Source organism: Vipera berus, assembly GCF_964194415.1.
Source record: "Vipera berus genome assembly, chromosome: 1".
NCBI classification, from domain to species: Eukaryota; Metazoa; Chordata; class Lepidosauria; order Squamata; family Viperidae; genus Vipera; species Vipera berus.
In genome coordinates, this window is record NC_138202.1 from 225,493,167 (window position 1) to 225,510,701 (window position 17,535).

Consider the following 17,535-nt stretch of genomic DNA (forward strand, 5'->3'; position numbering starts at 1 on the left):
CTTTATAAGCATATTTAATTGCATATTTTTATGTTCTAGATAAGCTTTATATGGGACCAGGGCAACTGTACAGTGATTTGCAGAACCTCTTACATGACTTGAATGTAGTTGGCCAAATCAGTCAACTAATATGCAGTCTGAAGGGAAACTACCAGGTAATAAGTGATGGATGTAGAATTAACTTTCCAGATTAAGCAAACACCTTTACTCTTTTGTGCGATACTAATGCGATTATTGTTAAATGGTAAACTGGAGAGTTGTAAGGAGATTAGCAATGCCTTGCTGAGTTTGTTGTACTCAGCCTATTTGCGTATGTGCAATCTAAGCATAGGGTATTTAATAGAGTATTTTTATTCCGTGATGTTAAGGAAAATGTCATACACTTGTATCATGAATTAATAACAGTATTTCTTTAGCATGGAGCATAGTGCTATCAAGTCTGTTTAAGCATTATTTAATCCTACTAGCATGTGTTTTTTCCCTCTTGTTTTAATCCATGCTCTACAACATGTTTGTGCCTGTGTCCCTGTCAGGTAAAAATTATATAGAATGGCAGTAGAGTTCTGTTATTTAATGCACACCTTTCCAGATAGCATCTGCAAAGGAAATTTTAGCTTAAATTCTGATGATGTATCTTAAAAAGGTTTGCAGCCCAGCCTCACAGGTTTTTGATACCACAGGGAAAATAAACTTAATGTAACATTGTATGAACTACAACATTTATTCTTCTTGTTGTCGTTCCACCAGAATTTAAATCAATCAGTGGCTCATGATTGGACCTCAGGTTTACAGAAACTCATTTTGAAAAAAGAAGATGAAATTAGAGCTGCAGACCGCTGTCGAATTCAACTTCAGCTTCCAGGAAAACAGGACAAGTTAGTAGCAACCTTGAACTAGAGAGGAGACATACATTTTCTGGAAAGCACCTGAGGGAGAAGTTGTCATGAAAGCCAGCACAGTAAAATGTAGCTTCTGGGTAGGAGAAGAGGAGGATCATGTTTAGTGACACAAAATAAGGATGATAGCCATGTGCTTAGGAACAATTTGTTTTAATGACCATTCAAAGTTACAGTGGCACTGAGAATAAGTGACTTATGGTCCCTTTTCACACTTACAACTGTTGCGGCATCCCTATGGTCATGTGATCAAAATTCAGATTTAGGGTTTCTTATATAAGAAATCATATTTATGGTGGTTGTAGTGTCCCGGAATCATGTGACAACCTTTTGCGACCTTCTGACAAACAAAGTCCGTGAGGAAGCCATCAACAGCCATGTTGCTAACTTAACAACTGCGGTCATTCACTTGTTAAATACGGCAGGAAAGATTGTAAAACGGGGCAAAACTCACTTAAAAAATGTCTCACTTAGCCACAAAAGTTCTGGGCTCAGTTGTGGTTGTAGGTTGAGGACTACTTGTAGTTGAGCCAGCAATCCTTATTCTCTAGACATTTGATACATATTTTAAAAAACAGAATTTCATAAGGAGTCAAACTTCCTTTGTATGACAATGGACAGTTGTGTCCCCCTCAGCCTGACTGCTTATTATTTTCTTATTCTCTAATATATTTCAGAAGTTATAAGAAATCCTAATCTGGTCAATTTCTATAACCCTGTTTCAGTATGCCAATACTGTACCAATCTGCTAGCTTTGATTTTACACCAGCAGCAACCCACAGGTAAAAGAGATAGTATCACAACTCTGACATAACTTGTATTCCTCAGTGGAAGGAGAAGCACAATTGTCTGATAGGCTGTACAAGGTTACCAATATAGGACATTGATCACTTATGCTATGAATGGAGTCAGAATAATGGGATACAATGACTATGAATGTCAGCCTCTTGTCCCAAAATACAGAAACAGGAACGTTTCCCAGCTCTGGGAGAGATGATAGGTCTTTACTTAGGTAGGCATTAAATAAAACCTATTTGCAAGTTGTGGAAGTGTACCTTTCAATGTTGTAAAAAATGCTAATGCTGTTCAATAGAATGTATAATAATTTATTTGGTGCTACAGTTGTAGCCAATGAAAAGTTGTTTTCATCTTGATAAAAGAATATATGGAATGCTTTTATTTTATATGTAACAGGAATATGCACTGACTTACTTTGTTTAATTTTAACAGATCAGGACGGCCTACTTTCTTTATGGCTGTGTTCAATACATTTACACCTGCCATTAAACAGTCGTGGATCAGAAGTTTACAAATGGCTAAGCTTGCTTTAGGTAAGTTTTTTCTTTGTTGTGCTTGAAACTTACATAAATTAAACTAAAGGACAGTTAGCTTTGCCTTCAGAATGATTGTGGCCAAGGAGAGACACACTAACAGAGAATCAGTTAATTTATTCTAGATAGTGACCAGCAAATTCAAAAACAATCAAGAGAGAAAAAAATCAGCTCTTCTTTGCCAGGAATCTCTAGGACCAACCATTTCAATTCTGGAATAGGGTCAGCAACTCTGAAGAAGTTAGTCTAATGAAAATATGAAGCTAGATATCTTATAGTTGAAAGGGCACGATGGCTCAGCCATTAAAGACTCTGAACTTGTCAGCAGGAAAGCTGACAGCCCAGGTTTGAGACCGTAGTACCGTGCAACAGGGGGAATTCCCATTACTTGCCCCAGCTCTGGCCCACCTAGCAATTCAAAAGCGAGTAGATAAAATATACTGCTCAAATAAATAAAGGAACACAAGTTAAGACATCCTACTATTAAATACAGTACAGTCCTTGGTGGAGCAGTGGGCTAATGCCTCCTTAAGTAACACCAGCTGCCTGCAATTAGTGCAGGTTCAAGTCCCACCAGGCTCAAGGTTGACTCAACCTTCCATCCTTCCGAGGTAGGTAAAATGAGGACCCAGATTGTTGGGGGCAATAAGCTGACTTTGTAAAAATGCCGCTTGGGGCGGGGGGGCAAAAGCCCTAATAAGCAGGCATATACATAGAATGAAGGCTATTGCTAAGCACATAGATTTGTGCTTTAGATTGTAAGCCGCCCTGAGTCTTTGGAGAAGGGCGGGATATAAATGGGATTTTTTTTTAAAAAAAGTGTTGTTTAAGTGTTCCCTTTATTTTTTTGAGCAGTATAGATAGCACTTCAGTGGGAAGGTACGTGCTTTGACATATGGTCATAGTAACCACATGGCCACGGAAATATCTTTGGACTATGTTGGCTTCCTCAGCTAAGAAATGGAGATGAACACTGCCCACTAAAGTCGGGCATGATTGGACAGGGGAAACATTTACTACAAACCTTATGCATTGATTTGAACTTCTTTGTGTATCCTTTTGCTATTTTATTCTATGTGTATGCACGGTGGTAATGCTGGGGTTTCTCCTGCTGGCAAAAATATTGATTCCTTTTTTTCCCCTCTTTCTCCCTTCTTTCCATAGAGATTTTCTCTAGAGATTTTATAAATTTTGGTTATCTTTTTAAAATGTGATTTTGGAATACATAAATGTTGCCTTCTAGATTTAAGCAGCATAAGGCTGCAAAGTTTCTCTAGAACTTCCCATTATTAACTTTAAACTTTATGCCTTTATGTATTAAACACCTCTGTGGCCATTTAAAAGAAAACATTTGATTACTTGCTTATTCTACAGAGACAGTTACTAGAAAATAAATGTCTATTCATATTTAATTTAATACATAAAAACATAGCAATAACTTATTGAAAACAAAGACATTTCTTTTTTTCCTTTTGCCATTACAGCTGATGAAAATCTGCTGGGTTGGTTCTGCATAGATGATGACGGGTATCAGATTAAAAAAGAGAAACATCCACTCCTTGTGAAGCACATGCCTGTGATGATGGCCAAACAACAGGAATTTAAGGTAAAGATGATCAATTTAGTTTGCTAAATAGCTAATGTACAAATTGAAACATGCATGGGCTAATATGTACTTTACCTAAAGTTAAGTTTATTTCCTCTTTATTAGTTATTTGGACTGAAAGCATTTTCTAGTAGCTTATTTAATGCCACCCTCCAAAATTGACATAGCTCATAAAAACTGCTAGATAGAAAAAGTGGTTAATAATATACATTTGCATTTATGTCAGAGCCAAGTCTGACATACATACAAGCTGATTTTTGCTTATGTACCATGCCTTTTCCTTTCATTTGAAATATCTCGTGTAATTTCAATTCACTGAAGGCTCCTCAAATTTCTGAATGAGATTTAAGTGTGTGACATGAGGTGGCAAAATAGAAATCGTTTTTCTTTTACTCATTTGCTTCAGTTTTACTAGCACTGGGCCAGAAAAGCATTATTATTTTTTATTGCTATAACAAATATCTAAGGTGTTTACTAACGATCTTTGTTTTGTGGGTTAAGGTTGAATGTGCTGCTTATAATCCTGAACCTTGTTTATGTGAAGAAAGTGATCTTGATTCTCTTTCTACGGAGTATGGGTTTCTGTGGGTAAGGATTTAATTTTTTTTCAAAGTTCACATAATAGCATTTATAGAGAATAGAATAATAGTCTAAAAATTAATTCTCTTCTGCAAATTCAGTTTTACAATGATATAGATGTAGATAAAGATGTACCGGTAGATAAGAGGCATGGTGGCCTATAGGTGAGGACGCTCGCCTCCCACTTGGAAGGTTGAGAGTTCAAATGTTTCTCTATCAGGATGCAAAGAAAGAATGTCTGCTGTGAACTCCGCGTAGGCATCAGGAAGGGCATCTGGCCAGTAAACGCTCAGCTCCATTCAGTCGCTCTGACTCCACCATGATAAAAAGGAATTACAGGGTCGTAAAAAGAAAAAGAAAAATAGAGATAGACAGAGATAGAGATATACCAAGCTGGATAACATACTGATGATTGTGTTCTTAAAAAAAAGTCTGCTCTTTTGGTTTTAGCTTTTTTAAGATGAAAATTGAATAAATGACACGTGAAGTTTAGTGCATGAAAGCAGCAGGATAGTCTTCCCAATATAAAGCTTTTCTCAAGGCTTCTTTTCTTGGAAATTGTTAGAATGGGAGGCACAGCCCGGTTAGGAATGATTTAAGCATCCATTCTACATAATATGCAATCAAGCATATCAAAACCATTCTAAACGCTTATAAAAATTAAGGGTAGAGAATGATTTCCCAGTATCGTATCTAACTTGACCCTTGACATTCAATATTAACAAAAAAGTTATGAGTATGGGTGGATACTTTGACATTATACAACAGTGTATTTTGTGGCCTGAAGTTGATTTCTGTGCCTCCAATCCATCTACATGAATTTTTGCAAATCATCACTTGTTATCTTGTACAGTGTTTTGAACAGGGAGAGTGAGATTTTTTAATCTTAGAGTTATAAAATATATTTAACAGTAGAAATCATGCAATAATAATAATTTCCTAAAACCTGGTCATCATCAGTTTTTCTGTTGGCAATGTAATCCCTTGTAGATTTTTGTCTATTGTAGGATTAACAAATAAAACCTAGAACTATCATGAATTCTTGTACGCTAAACATACGTGTGTGTATATTTGTAGTACATAATGCTGTTAAAGACATAAAGAATTTTTTTAGGGAACAAAACTCTGGTTAGCACGTGAATTCCCCCCCCCCCATAATTTCAGTCAGTAAGTTAGGCATGTAGTATTATTGTTTCTTTTAGTGTCCAGTTTCTAGAAACTACTTAATTTAAAGTAGTTTCATTAAGAAATCATTAAGCTTAAAACTTAACGATTCCTTTTCTAATGAACTTTGCCATATATGTTATTGGTTAAAGAGATATTGCTTATGAAGCAGAGTAAAACTTTTCTCTATAATACAGATTGGCAGTTGTACTAATCAGATGGGCCAAATCGCCATTGTATCATTTCAAAACTCTAGTCCAAAGCTTATTGAATGCTTCAATGTGGAGTCAAGAATTCTCTGTATGGTCTACATTCCAGAAGAGGAATCCAAAGAATCAAATAACATGGTTCCTGAATCGGGAGACATGCCTACAAAACCTTTCAATGTGCCTACTATTTGTCTAGGCACGGAAGAAGGAAGGTATTTTTAATGTTTTGTGTTTCACTTCTATAGATTATTTAGTTCTATATGAGACACAGAGAGATAAAAAATATAATGCTGCACCAAATCACATGTTTCTGGAAAATGGCTAAATCTGTTGTTGTTAGTTGCGAAGTCGTGTTCGACCCATCGCAACCCTATGGACAATGTTCCTCTAGGCCTTCCTGTCCTCTACCATCTTCTGGAGTCCATTTAAGCTCACGCCTACTGCTTCAGTAACTCCAAACAGCCACCTCATTCTCTGTCGTCCCCTTCTTCTATTGCCCTCAATCTTTCCCAGCATTAGGCTCTTCTCCAGTGAGTCCTTCCTTCTCATTAGGTGGCCAAAGTATTTGAGTTTTAGCTTCAGGATCTGGCCTTCTAAAGAGCAGTCAGGGTTGATCTCCTCTAGGACTGACCGGTTTGATCGCCTTGCAGTCCAAGGGACTTGCAGGAGTCTTCTCCAGCACCATAGTTCAAAGGCCTCAATTCTTTGGCGCTCAGCCTTTCTTATGGTCCAACTTTCACAGCCATACATTACAACTGGAAAAACCATAGCCTTGACTATACGTACTTTAGTTGGCAGGGTGATGTCTTTGCGTTTTAGTGTGCTGTCTAGATTTGCCATGGCTTTCCTCCCCAGGAACAAACGTTTTTAATTTCTTGGCTGCATTCCCCATCTGCGGTGATCATGGAGCCCAGGAAAATAAAATCTGTCGCTACCTCCATTTCGTCATCATCCTTTTGCCAGGAATTGAGAGGGCTGGATGCCATGATCTTGGTTTTCTTAATGTTAAGTTTTAAGCCAACTTTTGCACTCTCCTTCTTCACCCGCAACAAGATGTTCTTTAGTTCCTCTTCACTTTCTGCCATTAGAGTGGTATCATCTGCATATCTTAGGTTGTTGATATTTCTCCCGGCAATCTTAATTCCAACTTTTGATTCATCTAGTCCTGCCTTTCTCATGATGTGCTCTGCATATACATTAAACAGGCAGGGTGACAGTATGCAGCCTTGCCGGACTCCTTTCCAAATTTTGAATCAATCAGTGGTTCCATGTCCAGTTCTCACTGTTGCTTCTTGACCCGCATATAGGTTTCTCAAGAGACAAATAAGATGGTCTGGTACTCCCATCTCTTTAAGAACTTGCCACAGTTTGTTGTGATCCACACAATCAAAGGCTTTAGCATAGTCAATGAAGCGGATGTAGATGTTTTTCTGGAACTCCCTAGCTTTCTCCATGATCCAGCGTATGTTGGCTATTTGATCTCTAGTTCCTCTGCCTCTTCGAAATCCTGCCTGTACTTCTGGTAGTTCTCAATCCACATACTGCTGGAGTCTAGCTTGTAGGATTTTAAGCCTAACTTTACTAGCATGTGAAATGAGTGCAATGGTGCGATAGTTTGAACATTCTTTGGCACTGCCTTTCTTTGGAATTGGAAGGTAAACTGATCTTTTCCAATCCTGTGGCCACTGTTTTCCAAATTTGCTGGCAAATTGAGTGTAGCACTTTTACTGCCATTTTGGTCCTTTATCATGCCCATTTTTGCATGAAACATTCCCTTCATCTCTCCAATTTTCTTGAAGAGATCTCTGGTCCTCCCTATTCTATTGTTTTCTTCTATTTCTTTGCACTGTTCATTTAAGAAGGCATTCTTATCTCTTCTAGCTATTCTCCAATTCTGCATTCAGTTGGGTGTATCTTTCTTTTTCTCCCTTGCCTTTCGCTTCCCTCCTTTCCTCAGCTATTTGCAAAGCTTCCCCAGACAGCCATTTTGCTTTCTTGCATTTCTTTTTCTTTGGGATGGCTTTAGTTGTTACCTCTTGTACAATGCTGCGAACCTCCGTCCATAGTTCTTCAGACACTCTGTCTATCAGATCTAATTCCTTAAATCTATTTGTCACCTCTACAGTGTATTTATCAGGGATATGATTTAGTTCATATCTGAGTGGCCTCGTGCTTTTCCCTACTTTCTTCAGTTTAAGCCTAAATTTTGCAACAAGAAGCTCATGGTCTGAGCCACAGTCAGCTCCTGATCTTGTTTTTACTGACTGTATAGAGCTTCTCCATCTTTGGCTGCAGAGCACATAGTCAATCTGATTTCTGTGTTGACCGTCTGGTGATGTCCATGTGTAGAGCCGTCTCTTGGGTTGTTGAAAAAGAGTGTTTGCGATGACCATCGTATTCTCTTGACAAAATTCTATCAGCCTGTGCCCTGCTTCATTTTGTACTCCATGGCCAAACTTGCCTGTTATTCCGGTTATCTTTTGGCTTCCTACTTTAGCATTCTAATCCCCCATGATGATAAGGACATCGTTTTTTGGTGTTAGTTCTATAAGGTGCTGTAGGGCTTCATAGAACCGGTCAATTTCATGCTCTTCAGCACCACTGGTTGGGACATAGACTTGGACTACTGTGATATTGAATGGTTTGCCTTGAATTCAAACTGAGATCATTCTGTCATTTTGGGGATTGTATCCCAGTATTGTTTTTCCTACTCTTTTATCGACTATGAAGGCTGCTCCATTTCTTCTGAGGGATTCTTGCCCACAGTAGTATACCTGATGGTCATCTGAATTAAATTCACCCATTCCTGTCCATTTTAGTTTGCTGATTCCTAAGATGTTGGTGTTCAGTCTTGTCATCTCTTGTTTGACCACGTCCAGCTTTCCTTGATTCATAGATCTTACATTCCAGGTTCCTATGGAGAAAAAAATCTTTACAGCATCGGACTTTCCTTTCACCACCAGATATGTCCACAGCTGAGTGTCCTTTCGGCTTTGGCCCAGTCACTTCATTCTTTCTGGCACTACTAGTATAGCCTTCTGCTCTTCCCCAGTAGCATATTGGACGCCTTCCGACCTGAGGGCCTCATCTTCCAGCGTCATATCATTTTGCCTTTCGGTACTGTCCATAGGGTTTTCATGGCAAAGATACTTGAGTGGGTTGCCATTTCCTTCTCCAGTGGATCACATTTTGTCAGAACTCTCTGCTATGACCTGTCCGTCTTGGGTGGCCCTGCACAGCATAGCTCATAGCTTCATTGAATTACTCAAGCCCCTTCGCCACGACAAGGCAGTAATCCATGAAGGGGTGGCTAAATCTAATCATACTTATTTTGAAAGATCTAATTTATTTAAAACTCTGCCCATCCCTATAGGAAAAGTTACGTTGCATTTATACAAGTGAGGATGATTTCCCTTTCTTAGCAAGCAGTGGGGTATATTCAGAAGTAAAATAGTATTTTTGTGGTCATTTGTCACTAATAAATTAAGGCAAACGTATTGAGTATTCTGTAGTAATATGGCCTTAAACTTGATGAAATGTTTCAGTTACTGATGGTCCATCTTTCACCCTGTCATTCTCCTTCTTTCAATAATTCCATGGATCATGGTTCTAGTAGTCCTGTAGGCCAACAAAAAAGAAGTAATATTTAAAAGTCTAAGATGTATGAGATGCAGATTTAGGTATTGAAAATTCTGCGTGATAAAGAAAATATTCTCATCCAAGTGGGAAGCATTCTTTTTCTTGCATTAGAAGAAATGTACGGTTCCCTTGTGTTTTCCCCCAATCTCTGTATAAGTGTCTCGGAAAGTATACTTTGTGTTTTGTAGCTGACAAATTCTCTCCTCATAAATTCTGAAATAGAATAGAAATATAGAGTTTGTAGATTGACTTCAGCTTTACTAGATTTGGGTTTGGATTGTAAATTCTAAAATAATGTTACTTTTAGACTGTGTCTAAGATAGTCTCATATAATATGCATTTGTTTTGTTTCATCTAATACAGACAATATATACCATGAAGTTTGGCCATGCAGAACATCAATGCTGTCACATGTACGGTATATGGGTATGTGTCTGTGTGTCTGTGTACAGACGTACACACCCACACACATCCCACACACAGAGCCCTGCATTAGGTGTTACAAAAAACAAAGAGTAAAAAAGCATAGAATGGAAGAAATTCTTGAATGTAATGCTGATTCTGTTTTCCTTTATTGTTTTTATATCATGATTTTTAAAATATTTTCTGTTCTTCTTAAATAGCATTTCGGTTTACAAAAGTAGTCAAGGATCCAAGAAGGTCCGTCTACAACACTTCTTTGCTCCCGAGAATTCTACTGTGATGAGCTTAGCATACAAGACTCACCATTTATTTGCTGGCCTAGTCAATGGAAACATTGCAATCTACTCCAAATTGGAAGGTATAGGAATGTTATGAGATATCCAGAAGGGTTTCATAGTTGAAGTGTTTATAGACACAGATTCCATTACTGTGTTTCTTTTTTTTCTAACTTCATATTCACATTTTCATTGCTGTTGGCATCAGTGGTCATCAGAAATTGCATATAGGTTTGAAAAATCTGCTTAGTCTGTAATTTCTTAAGCAGTACTTGTTTCAATTTTTCCATGCAGATTGGAAATAGGAGCTCTTACATTAGAAACAGGTTCCTGGGTCAGCTACATATACTGTCATTCCTAATTGCAGTTTTTCCAGTAGTTTAACAGTTCCAATAGTCTTTTCTAATTGAGGAGAATTTGGGTGTGCTGGCCCATTTCTTGTAAGACTTTTACTCCACCTGAAAATTAGGGGAACCGCAGCCTTTTCACAGCTGAAGAGCAGTAGGATGGGGAAGTCTACTGAAGATACTGAATGTTTAGTTCATAAGGAATTAATTCCAAATCTTTCTAAGAGGTGGCATGAATATTATGTTTTAAGATATAACATAAAATGGCTTTAAGGCTGTATCTTGCGCATGCCCGCACACACTATCTTTAAAGTATTTATTGTAGTATTAATTGAAAAATAATGTACATTTAAATGTTTATGCCAGAATCTGTCCTGTTCCATGTGTTGATCTCCTCAAAGTGGTCTAGTACAGCGGTCCCCAACCTTTCTGGCTTGGCAGAGGGGGAAGAGGGGATGGTTCTGTGTGAGTGGCAGGCATGCGCATGAACTCGTGCAGCTCCATTTGTGTGAGTAGCCGGCATGCCCACTGCTTACAGAAATGGAACTTCAAGTGTGAGCGCCCATCGCTAGTGCAAGCGGAGCTGCACGCGTGTGTGTGCATGCTCACCCATCCCTTACACTGCCCGGTAGTGAGCCGTGGCCCAGAGGTTGGGGATCTCTGATCTAGTATATACTTGTTAAAAACAAGGCTCCTCATTTACTCCTCTTTGTTAACTTTTAATACATTTAAATCAATATAATGATCAGTGGAGTTCCTTGGTGTCCTGTGAATCCAACTTGGGTAATCAAATGTCTGCAAAGCAAACAACCACACCAGAGAGCACCAAGAATCCTACAATTCAACCACGAGCTACAAATATTATCTTCTATTGCATAATGAGCTTCAGTATAGTGTGAGGTTTAAAATTATGAAATATCTTGGTTGTTTAGGGAGAAAGGGTTAAATTTCGACTTCCTCAGCCTCTGCATCTTACAAACACATGTGCAGTTCTTGTTTCTTTATGCAGATTACAAATAGTAAAGATTACAAATAGTAAAACACTTGCCTGGTACATTGTCATCTTAGACAGGACATAGATTTCCAAGTACTTGATTCAATTCTGTTAATTTTATTGTGATTGTTGAACTTCTCAATATTCCTAATAGTAGGATGGTATATTTTTGCAAATAATGCAGAGCCAGTTATCAGCAACATATATTTAAAACTTCTTTATTTATATCACAAATAGCTGGGTGTATATTAAGAAGAGAGATCAAAGCACATCCATTATATAAGATGGACTCTCTTTAATGCAGGTCTGTGTTCAGCCGCGTTTGCAGTGTCCTTTAGGGTTGCTGTGATTGTGGCTCTTTTTATGTCTAAAGAAAGCACATACAGTGGTCTCTGCATTCCTTTTTTCTCAGCTAAACATTTGCTTTCTCTCTGTAACATTTTTAAACTACTAACACAAACTATTTTTATTTATTTAAATCATTTATTTAGCTGCTTATCTGATAACCAGTTTTGAGCTGCTTTCAATCAAAAGTTAAAAAAGCATGAAAGAAACAGTCATAATGAAAAGGGAGGAAGGGAGGGGAGAAAAAGAAAAACTAAAATGAAATAAAAAGAAGCTTCCAGTTTCCTTGGCAGCAAATTTAAGCAGAATTACAAAATTATTTCTTACTCCATGATTACAAAAGAAATCTCTCTCTTTCTCACAGTTTGTAACTATAATCATTGTCGTCTCAAGCTGCTTTTCCAATCATGCTGAAGAAGCAGCTTAATGAAACGCTGACCTATTTTGTCAGATGTATAATAAAGGCTGGGAGAGAGGATTTGACCCAGTCATAATTAGTACAGGTTGACATTGGAGACTCCAAGTTGCACTGCTTAATTCTGCAGTTCAGAATATTTTTCATCCAAGTTTGCCAGTAATTCCTGGCATTGCCAGTTTTGTGTAAGTATCAGCAGCAGAAAATTTTTTGAAATGCAGGTATATTTCTCTCAGCCTCTAATGCCGCTTTACACTCACATTCAGAGAGTTCATGTGTTATATTTCAGTTGCTCTCATGTTACAGGAGAAAATCATCTGGTCAGTCTTTAATGTCCTGCCCAGAAAGCCCTTATATTTGATTCAGAGGGAGAGATTCCATGATCCTTATTCCGGTGATATCTCCAGTTCATTTATTGATGTGACATTATTTATAAATCATCTTCCAGGGGCATTCGAGGCAATGTACAAAAATCAGGTATTCTGTATCATTTAAAAGAAAAGTAACAATCTTACACCCTAAAAATGACAGGAAGAGAGCATTTGTCATCGTAAGACCAGAAAAGAACTTTAAAGGCCATTAGAATTTCAACTTGACAATGCAGTCTTGGTCATCGGGAATACAAACTCTGAGGAAGGTTAGTTTGATCTCAGTTGGAAATGGTGTAGACTCAGGGCACTTCTGTCAAAAAGTCTCTGTCCAGGTAGAGATAAATTACTTTTTAGATATTATTTTGTATGTTTGGGGCAGGTTTGTGTATCCCAAGTTCTTTAGAGCTGTATAGGTTAGTATTGGCATCTTGAACTGGGCAGTGTTCAGCTATTCAGAATTCAGTAAAATGATCTGGTTAAAACTGGCCTAATATTTCAGAGAGAACTGTAGTGTTGAAAGAGGCAAATACAACTGAATTTTAACTGAATGTTAAATGTCTGGTCTTTATTTATTCTTTTAAGGTTTTATATTGCATTTTAATTATACGACTTTAAGCTGCTTAGGGTCACCTTGATGAAATGGGCAGCATAGAGACTTAATAATAAATAAATACAACTCAATTGATTATTACCCAGCTACCTAAGTCAGTTGAAGAATTTAAATACTGAATAGGTGTTTTTTTTCCTAAGGAGGAATTGCTATAATGATAATATCATGAAATGTTTTTGTTTTGCTGTTACTATATATGGATCCCTTCAATTGTTGATGATAGCTGTAATTCTGAATAATCACTGAAGTAAATATTAATTTCAAAAGTGTTCAAACTGAGTTTCTTTTAACTATTGCTAAGTATTTTTAGTCTTGCTCTGCTGAGATAAAAACAAGCCAGTATGTAATCATTTATCTTATTGTTTATGCACCATTGCACTACTCAATTAACCATCTCTGCTCACAGGGCCAATTTAGCAGCTCTGTTGAAATGCCAGTGAGGCTACACAATAGAGAAAATAAGGAAGCTATTGAGTAGTAAGATGAATACTAGCTAAATCAAACAGAAGAGAACTCTTCTCCATTGCTGGAGGGCAAAGAGAAGGCTATTATATTTAATTAAATGGAATTCATGACAAATCCTGAGTTACTGTCCAGAATTAGCTTTCTATTACTTTGAACTCCTGTTTTCTCTTTGTGTTGTGACTGTTGTGCAAAGAGAACTGTCAAATGTTGAGAGGGAGGTTGGCAATTAGTGGAATATTTCCAATTATAAAATGAAGCAGTGGAATTAAAAATGCTAATACGTGACAACAGATTTTGTTTTTAACAATCCAGTTCACTTCCTCTTGTAATATTTGAAAAAAATATCGTTGTATAGGTTTCTCCCAGACATGCAAGGGTGGCCAGTACCTTTGTAAGGGTTTAAAGACCCATTCATTCATTCATTCATTCATTCATTCATTCATTCAATATCTGTAGCCACCCATCTCAGTCAATAACTCTGGGCAGCTTACAATTTAAAATTATACCATAATTTAAACAAAACATTTAAAAACAGAACCAATGGTAAAAAAACATCCAAAATAAACATAAGTATATGATCCTTTTAAATACCCACCCTCTGGCTATAGACTTTGCTTAAAAATGGTTTTGGAATAGAACAAAAGGTAAGAAAAATCCATTTTGAGGCAAGAATATGTTATCATTAATAAGTATAGCAAGGTATTATATAAATGAAGTGATTTTCTTTTAAAAAAAACAATTAAATGTCTTCTTTTCTTTCTGCAAAAGATGGGACCTGGAACTCAGAACCACAGAAAATAGTGAAATTGGGAGTTCTTCCTGTCAGAGGTCTTCTTGTGATGGAGGAAACCATATGGGCTGCTTCTGGTGGACAGATATTTATAATTAATACGGAAAGTCATGCTATAGAGGTAAAAATAATTCCACTTCATTTTGTGGCTTTTAATTTCCTATATGAGGTGTAAGCCTATTCTTGCACATGAAAATAAAGTTAAGGTCTCCTTGGGTTTTACTCTGCTAATCGTGAGCAACTCTAGCGAGCAGTGCTCATCTCCATTTCTTAAGCCAAAGAGCCAAGTGTTGTCTGGAGATGTTTCCACAGTCATGTGGCCAGTGTGACATTATGCCACAACACAGACTGTACGGCAAAACGCAAAATGCGGTTACCTTCCCACATGCTTATACGTAGTACCTATTTATCTAATTGCATTGGCATGCTTTCCAACTGCTCGGAGCTGGGGCAAGTGACAGGAGATCACTTCATCTTGTGGCACTCGAGTCTCAAACTGTAGACCTTTAATGCTCTTAAGACTCATGAAGGCAAATATACGTCTCCCAGGTCTAAGACTCAGTGTACTAACTGTGAGCCACAGTGTCCAACATGATTATAGGGATAATTAGCATTATGGTTTGATCATGTGGCTCATGTGTGGATTCTTTAAAAACTAATGCTTTCTATGCTGAATGCAGATTTTTTTTATTTATTTATTTTACATTTGCCCGCCCTTTTTAAAACTGTCAGTCGAACTAATGAATGAACTAACACGTTAGATGCTTATTTGAATCAGCCATATCAACCATACAAGACTGTCAAGTCTGTGCCTACAATTTCCATTTCTTGGTATTCTTCACTTTTTAATTGTCTACAGTAGACTTGCCACCATCCATTCAAGTTATACCAGGAATATCATTGCCAGAATTCCTAGGATATCAACTTGGAGAATACAAGAATATCATCTTAGAGACGTGGAAAGGAGTAGATTGATTATATTTGTATTTCCCACCTACTGAATGTGGATGAATAATCTGAAATCCAAGCTTTTGCTTTTAGTGAACAGCTTTTTTAAAATTCCTAAATATTTGTCTCTGATATTGTTGTCTTTCCAACTCGGTAGACCATCTTTTTTGGGGTGGGGGCTGTATCTTTTTGCATCAGATTGTCCATCTTAAATAAAAAAGGGTTTCTTTAATGATCTTTTGATGTAACTAGTAAAATGTAACAGTCTGTAATGGATGGCTTTAATTTCACTGAATATTAATTGCAGCATTTAATCATTCAGAAGGGATGATCTGTGATATGCATTAGTGCATTTTATTCTTATAGAATGATCTTGGCCATTCCATTCCTTCTTTTTTTTTTGCCTTTAGGAGTCCTATTAGTATCTCCTTGCCTTGAAGTTAGATAGAAAATGAAATAACATGCATAACGTACAAACATCACCATTTTCTTTTCTTTTTTCTTTTTTTGCATAATATATACTCACTAGTATCCTTCCTTTCTTTCCTCGTTATCAATTCTCCAGTCTTGGACAGCCATTGGAGTAGGTCATAACAGAACTGGTCTCTTCAATGGCTCTGTGGTAGTGGGAGCTAACATGGAAGGAAAAGTATGAAATCAGAGTGCTTTTATTATTTATTTGTATCCCACCTTTATTATTACAAATAACCCAAGGCGGTGAACATATCCAACGCACCTTCCTGTTCCCCCAAAATAACCATCATGTGAGGAGAGTTGGGCTGAGAGAGAGTGTGACTGGTCCAAGGTCACCCAGCTGGCTTTCATGGCTAAAGTGGGTCAGTCTCCCAGTTTCTAGCCTGGTGCCTTAACTACTAACTTAGACCAACTGGGTCTCCAAAGAACTTATTGTAGTAAGTGCAGTTTGTAGTAGGTTTGTTACTTGTAGTATAACAGAATTAAATTGCTATTTGGATAGACAAAGTTTTCGGAAGACAATAAGCTGAACAATGAAACACAGATTTTTTTTTAGAGGTATGTACTCGTATGTATGGGTAAGAATCATTGTTCTATAATGATTAAAGGACTGGAATAGCAGCAAGAAGATTCAGGTTCCAGTCCTCCCCTAGACATGAAAACTGGTTGTGTTTGGGCTAGTCTCTCATCCCTGGACTAGGAAGTGAAAAGTCATCTAACAAAACACAGTGGGCCATGATTAGTCATAATCTTCAATGACTGCAGTGACTTCATTTGTATGTAAAGAAATAAAATATATAAGATAGGACTGCAAGTGTATGACCACTTCAGCTTTCCTGGCTGAGAATGGGGTAAGGCAAGAGCTAACACAGACTGATGGACTCTGTCCTCAGCTGATCTTTTTCCTGTAAGCTGCTGATTGTTCCCTACTGCCTGACCAGTTTGAATCCCCAGGGGTCCCTACCTTAGATAAAAGCACTGATTGCAGGAAATGTTAATAATACTCCCAATGAAGGAGAATAATAAAATAATACTCACGAAACGTGTGCGCTCTCTCTCTCTCTCTCTCTCTCTCTCTCTCTCTCTCTCTCTCTCTCTCTCTCTCTCTCTGTGTGTGTGTGTGTGTGTGTGTGTGTCTGTCTGTCTGTCTCTCTCTCTCTCTCTCTCTCTCTCACACACACACACACACACACACAGAAAGAGAGAGAATTAGCAGTCTTGGAAAAACTTCCTTGGTGCTGTAGCCAACAAGCAGGAGAAACAGGAATTTGAGATAGATGAATAGTTAGATACTGCAGATATGCTTTTGATTTGATCAAACTTCATGATTTATGCAGCCTGACAGTGTAGCAGAGATGCAATTTCTCCGTGCGTTACTCTTCTTATATCCTGTCCAAAGTGGCACTCTCTCAATTCTGTGATGCAGCCAGCTGGGATCCTCACACTCATCACAACTCTCCTGCCCTTTTATTTATGTATTGCCGTATTGCCAGGCTCCAGTGATTTGTAATCAATAAAAACAAATAGTCCCATAAAACCCTAGGTTTTGTAATCTTCATAAAGGGTAAAACACATGGAATATAAAATGGAAAAAAAAATCAGGAAGGAAGCAGCCCACTGGAGCAGCAAAATGAAATTATCTGCCGTTTTCCAA

General features: G+C 37.6%; 1 protein-coding gene across 1 annotated transcript in view; it reads left to right on the top strand.

Annotated features, from left to right (window-relative positions):
• ARHGEF10 (Rho guanine nucleotide exchange factor 10) overlaps window positions 1–17,535 on the top strand; it is a gene marked incomplete at its 5' end in the record, with an annotated part of 108,630 nt that overhangs the window by 71,955 nt on the left and 19,140 nt on the right. Inside the window, 8 exons of the mRNA XM_081314445.1 lie at window positions 40–155; window positions 748–875; window positions 2,127–2,227; window positions 3,712–3,833; window positions 4,335–4,421; window positions 5,774–5,997; window positions 10,048–10,205; window positions 14,438–14,580. Coding sequence (XP_081170571.1) covers window positions 40–155; window positions 748–875; window positions 2,127–2,227; window positions 3,712–3,833; window positions 4,335–4,421; window positions 5,774–5,997; window positions 10,048–10,205; window positions 14,438–14,580 — 1,079 coding nt within the window. The remainder of the gene's footprint in view (window positions 1–39; window positions 156–747; window positions 876–2,126; window positions 2,228–3,711; window positions 3,834–4,334; window positions 4,422–5,773; window positions 5,998–10,047; window positions 10,206–14,437; window positions 14,581–17,535) is intronic.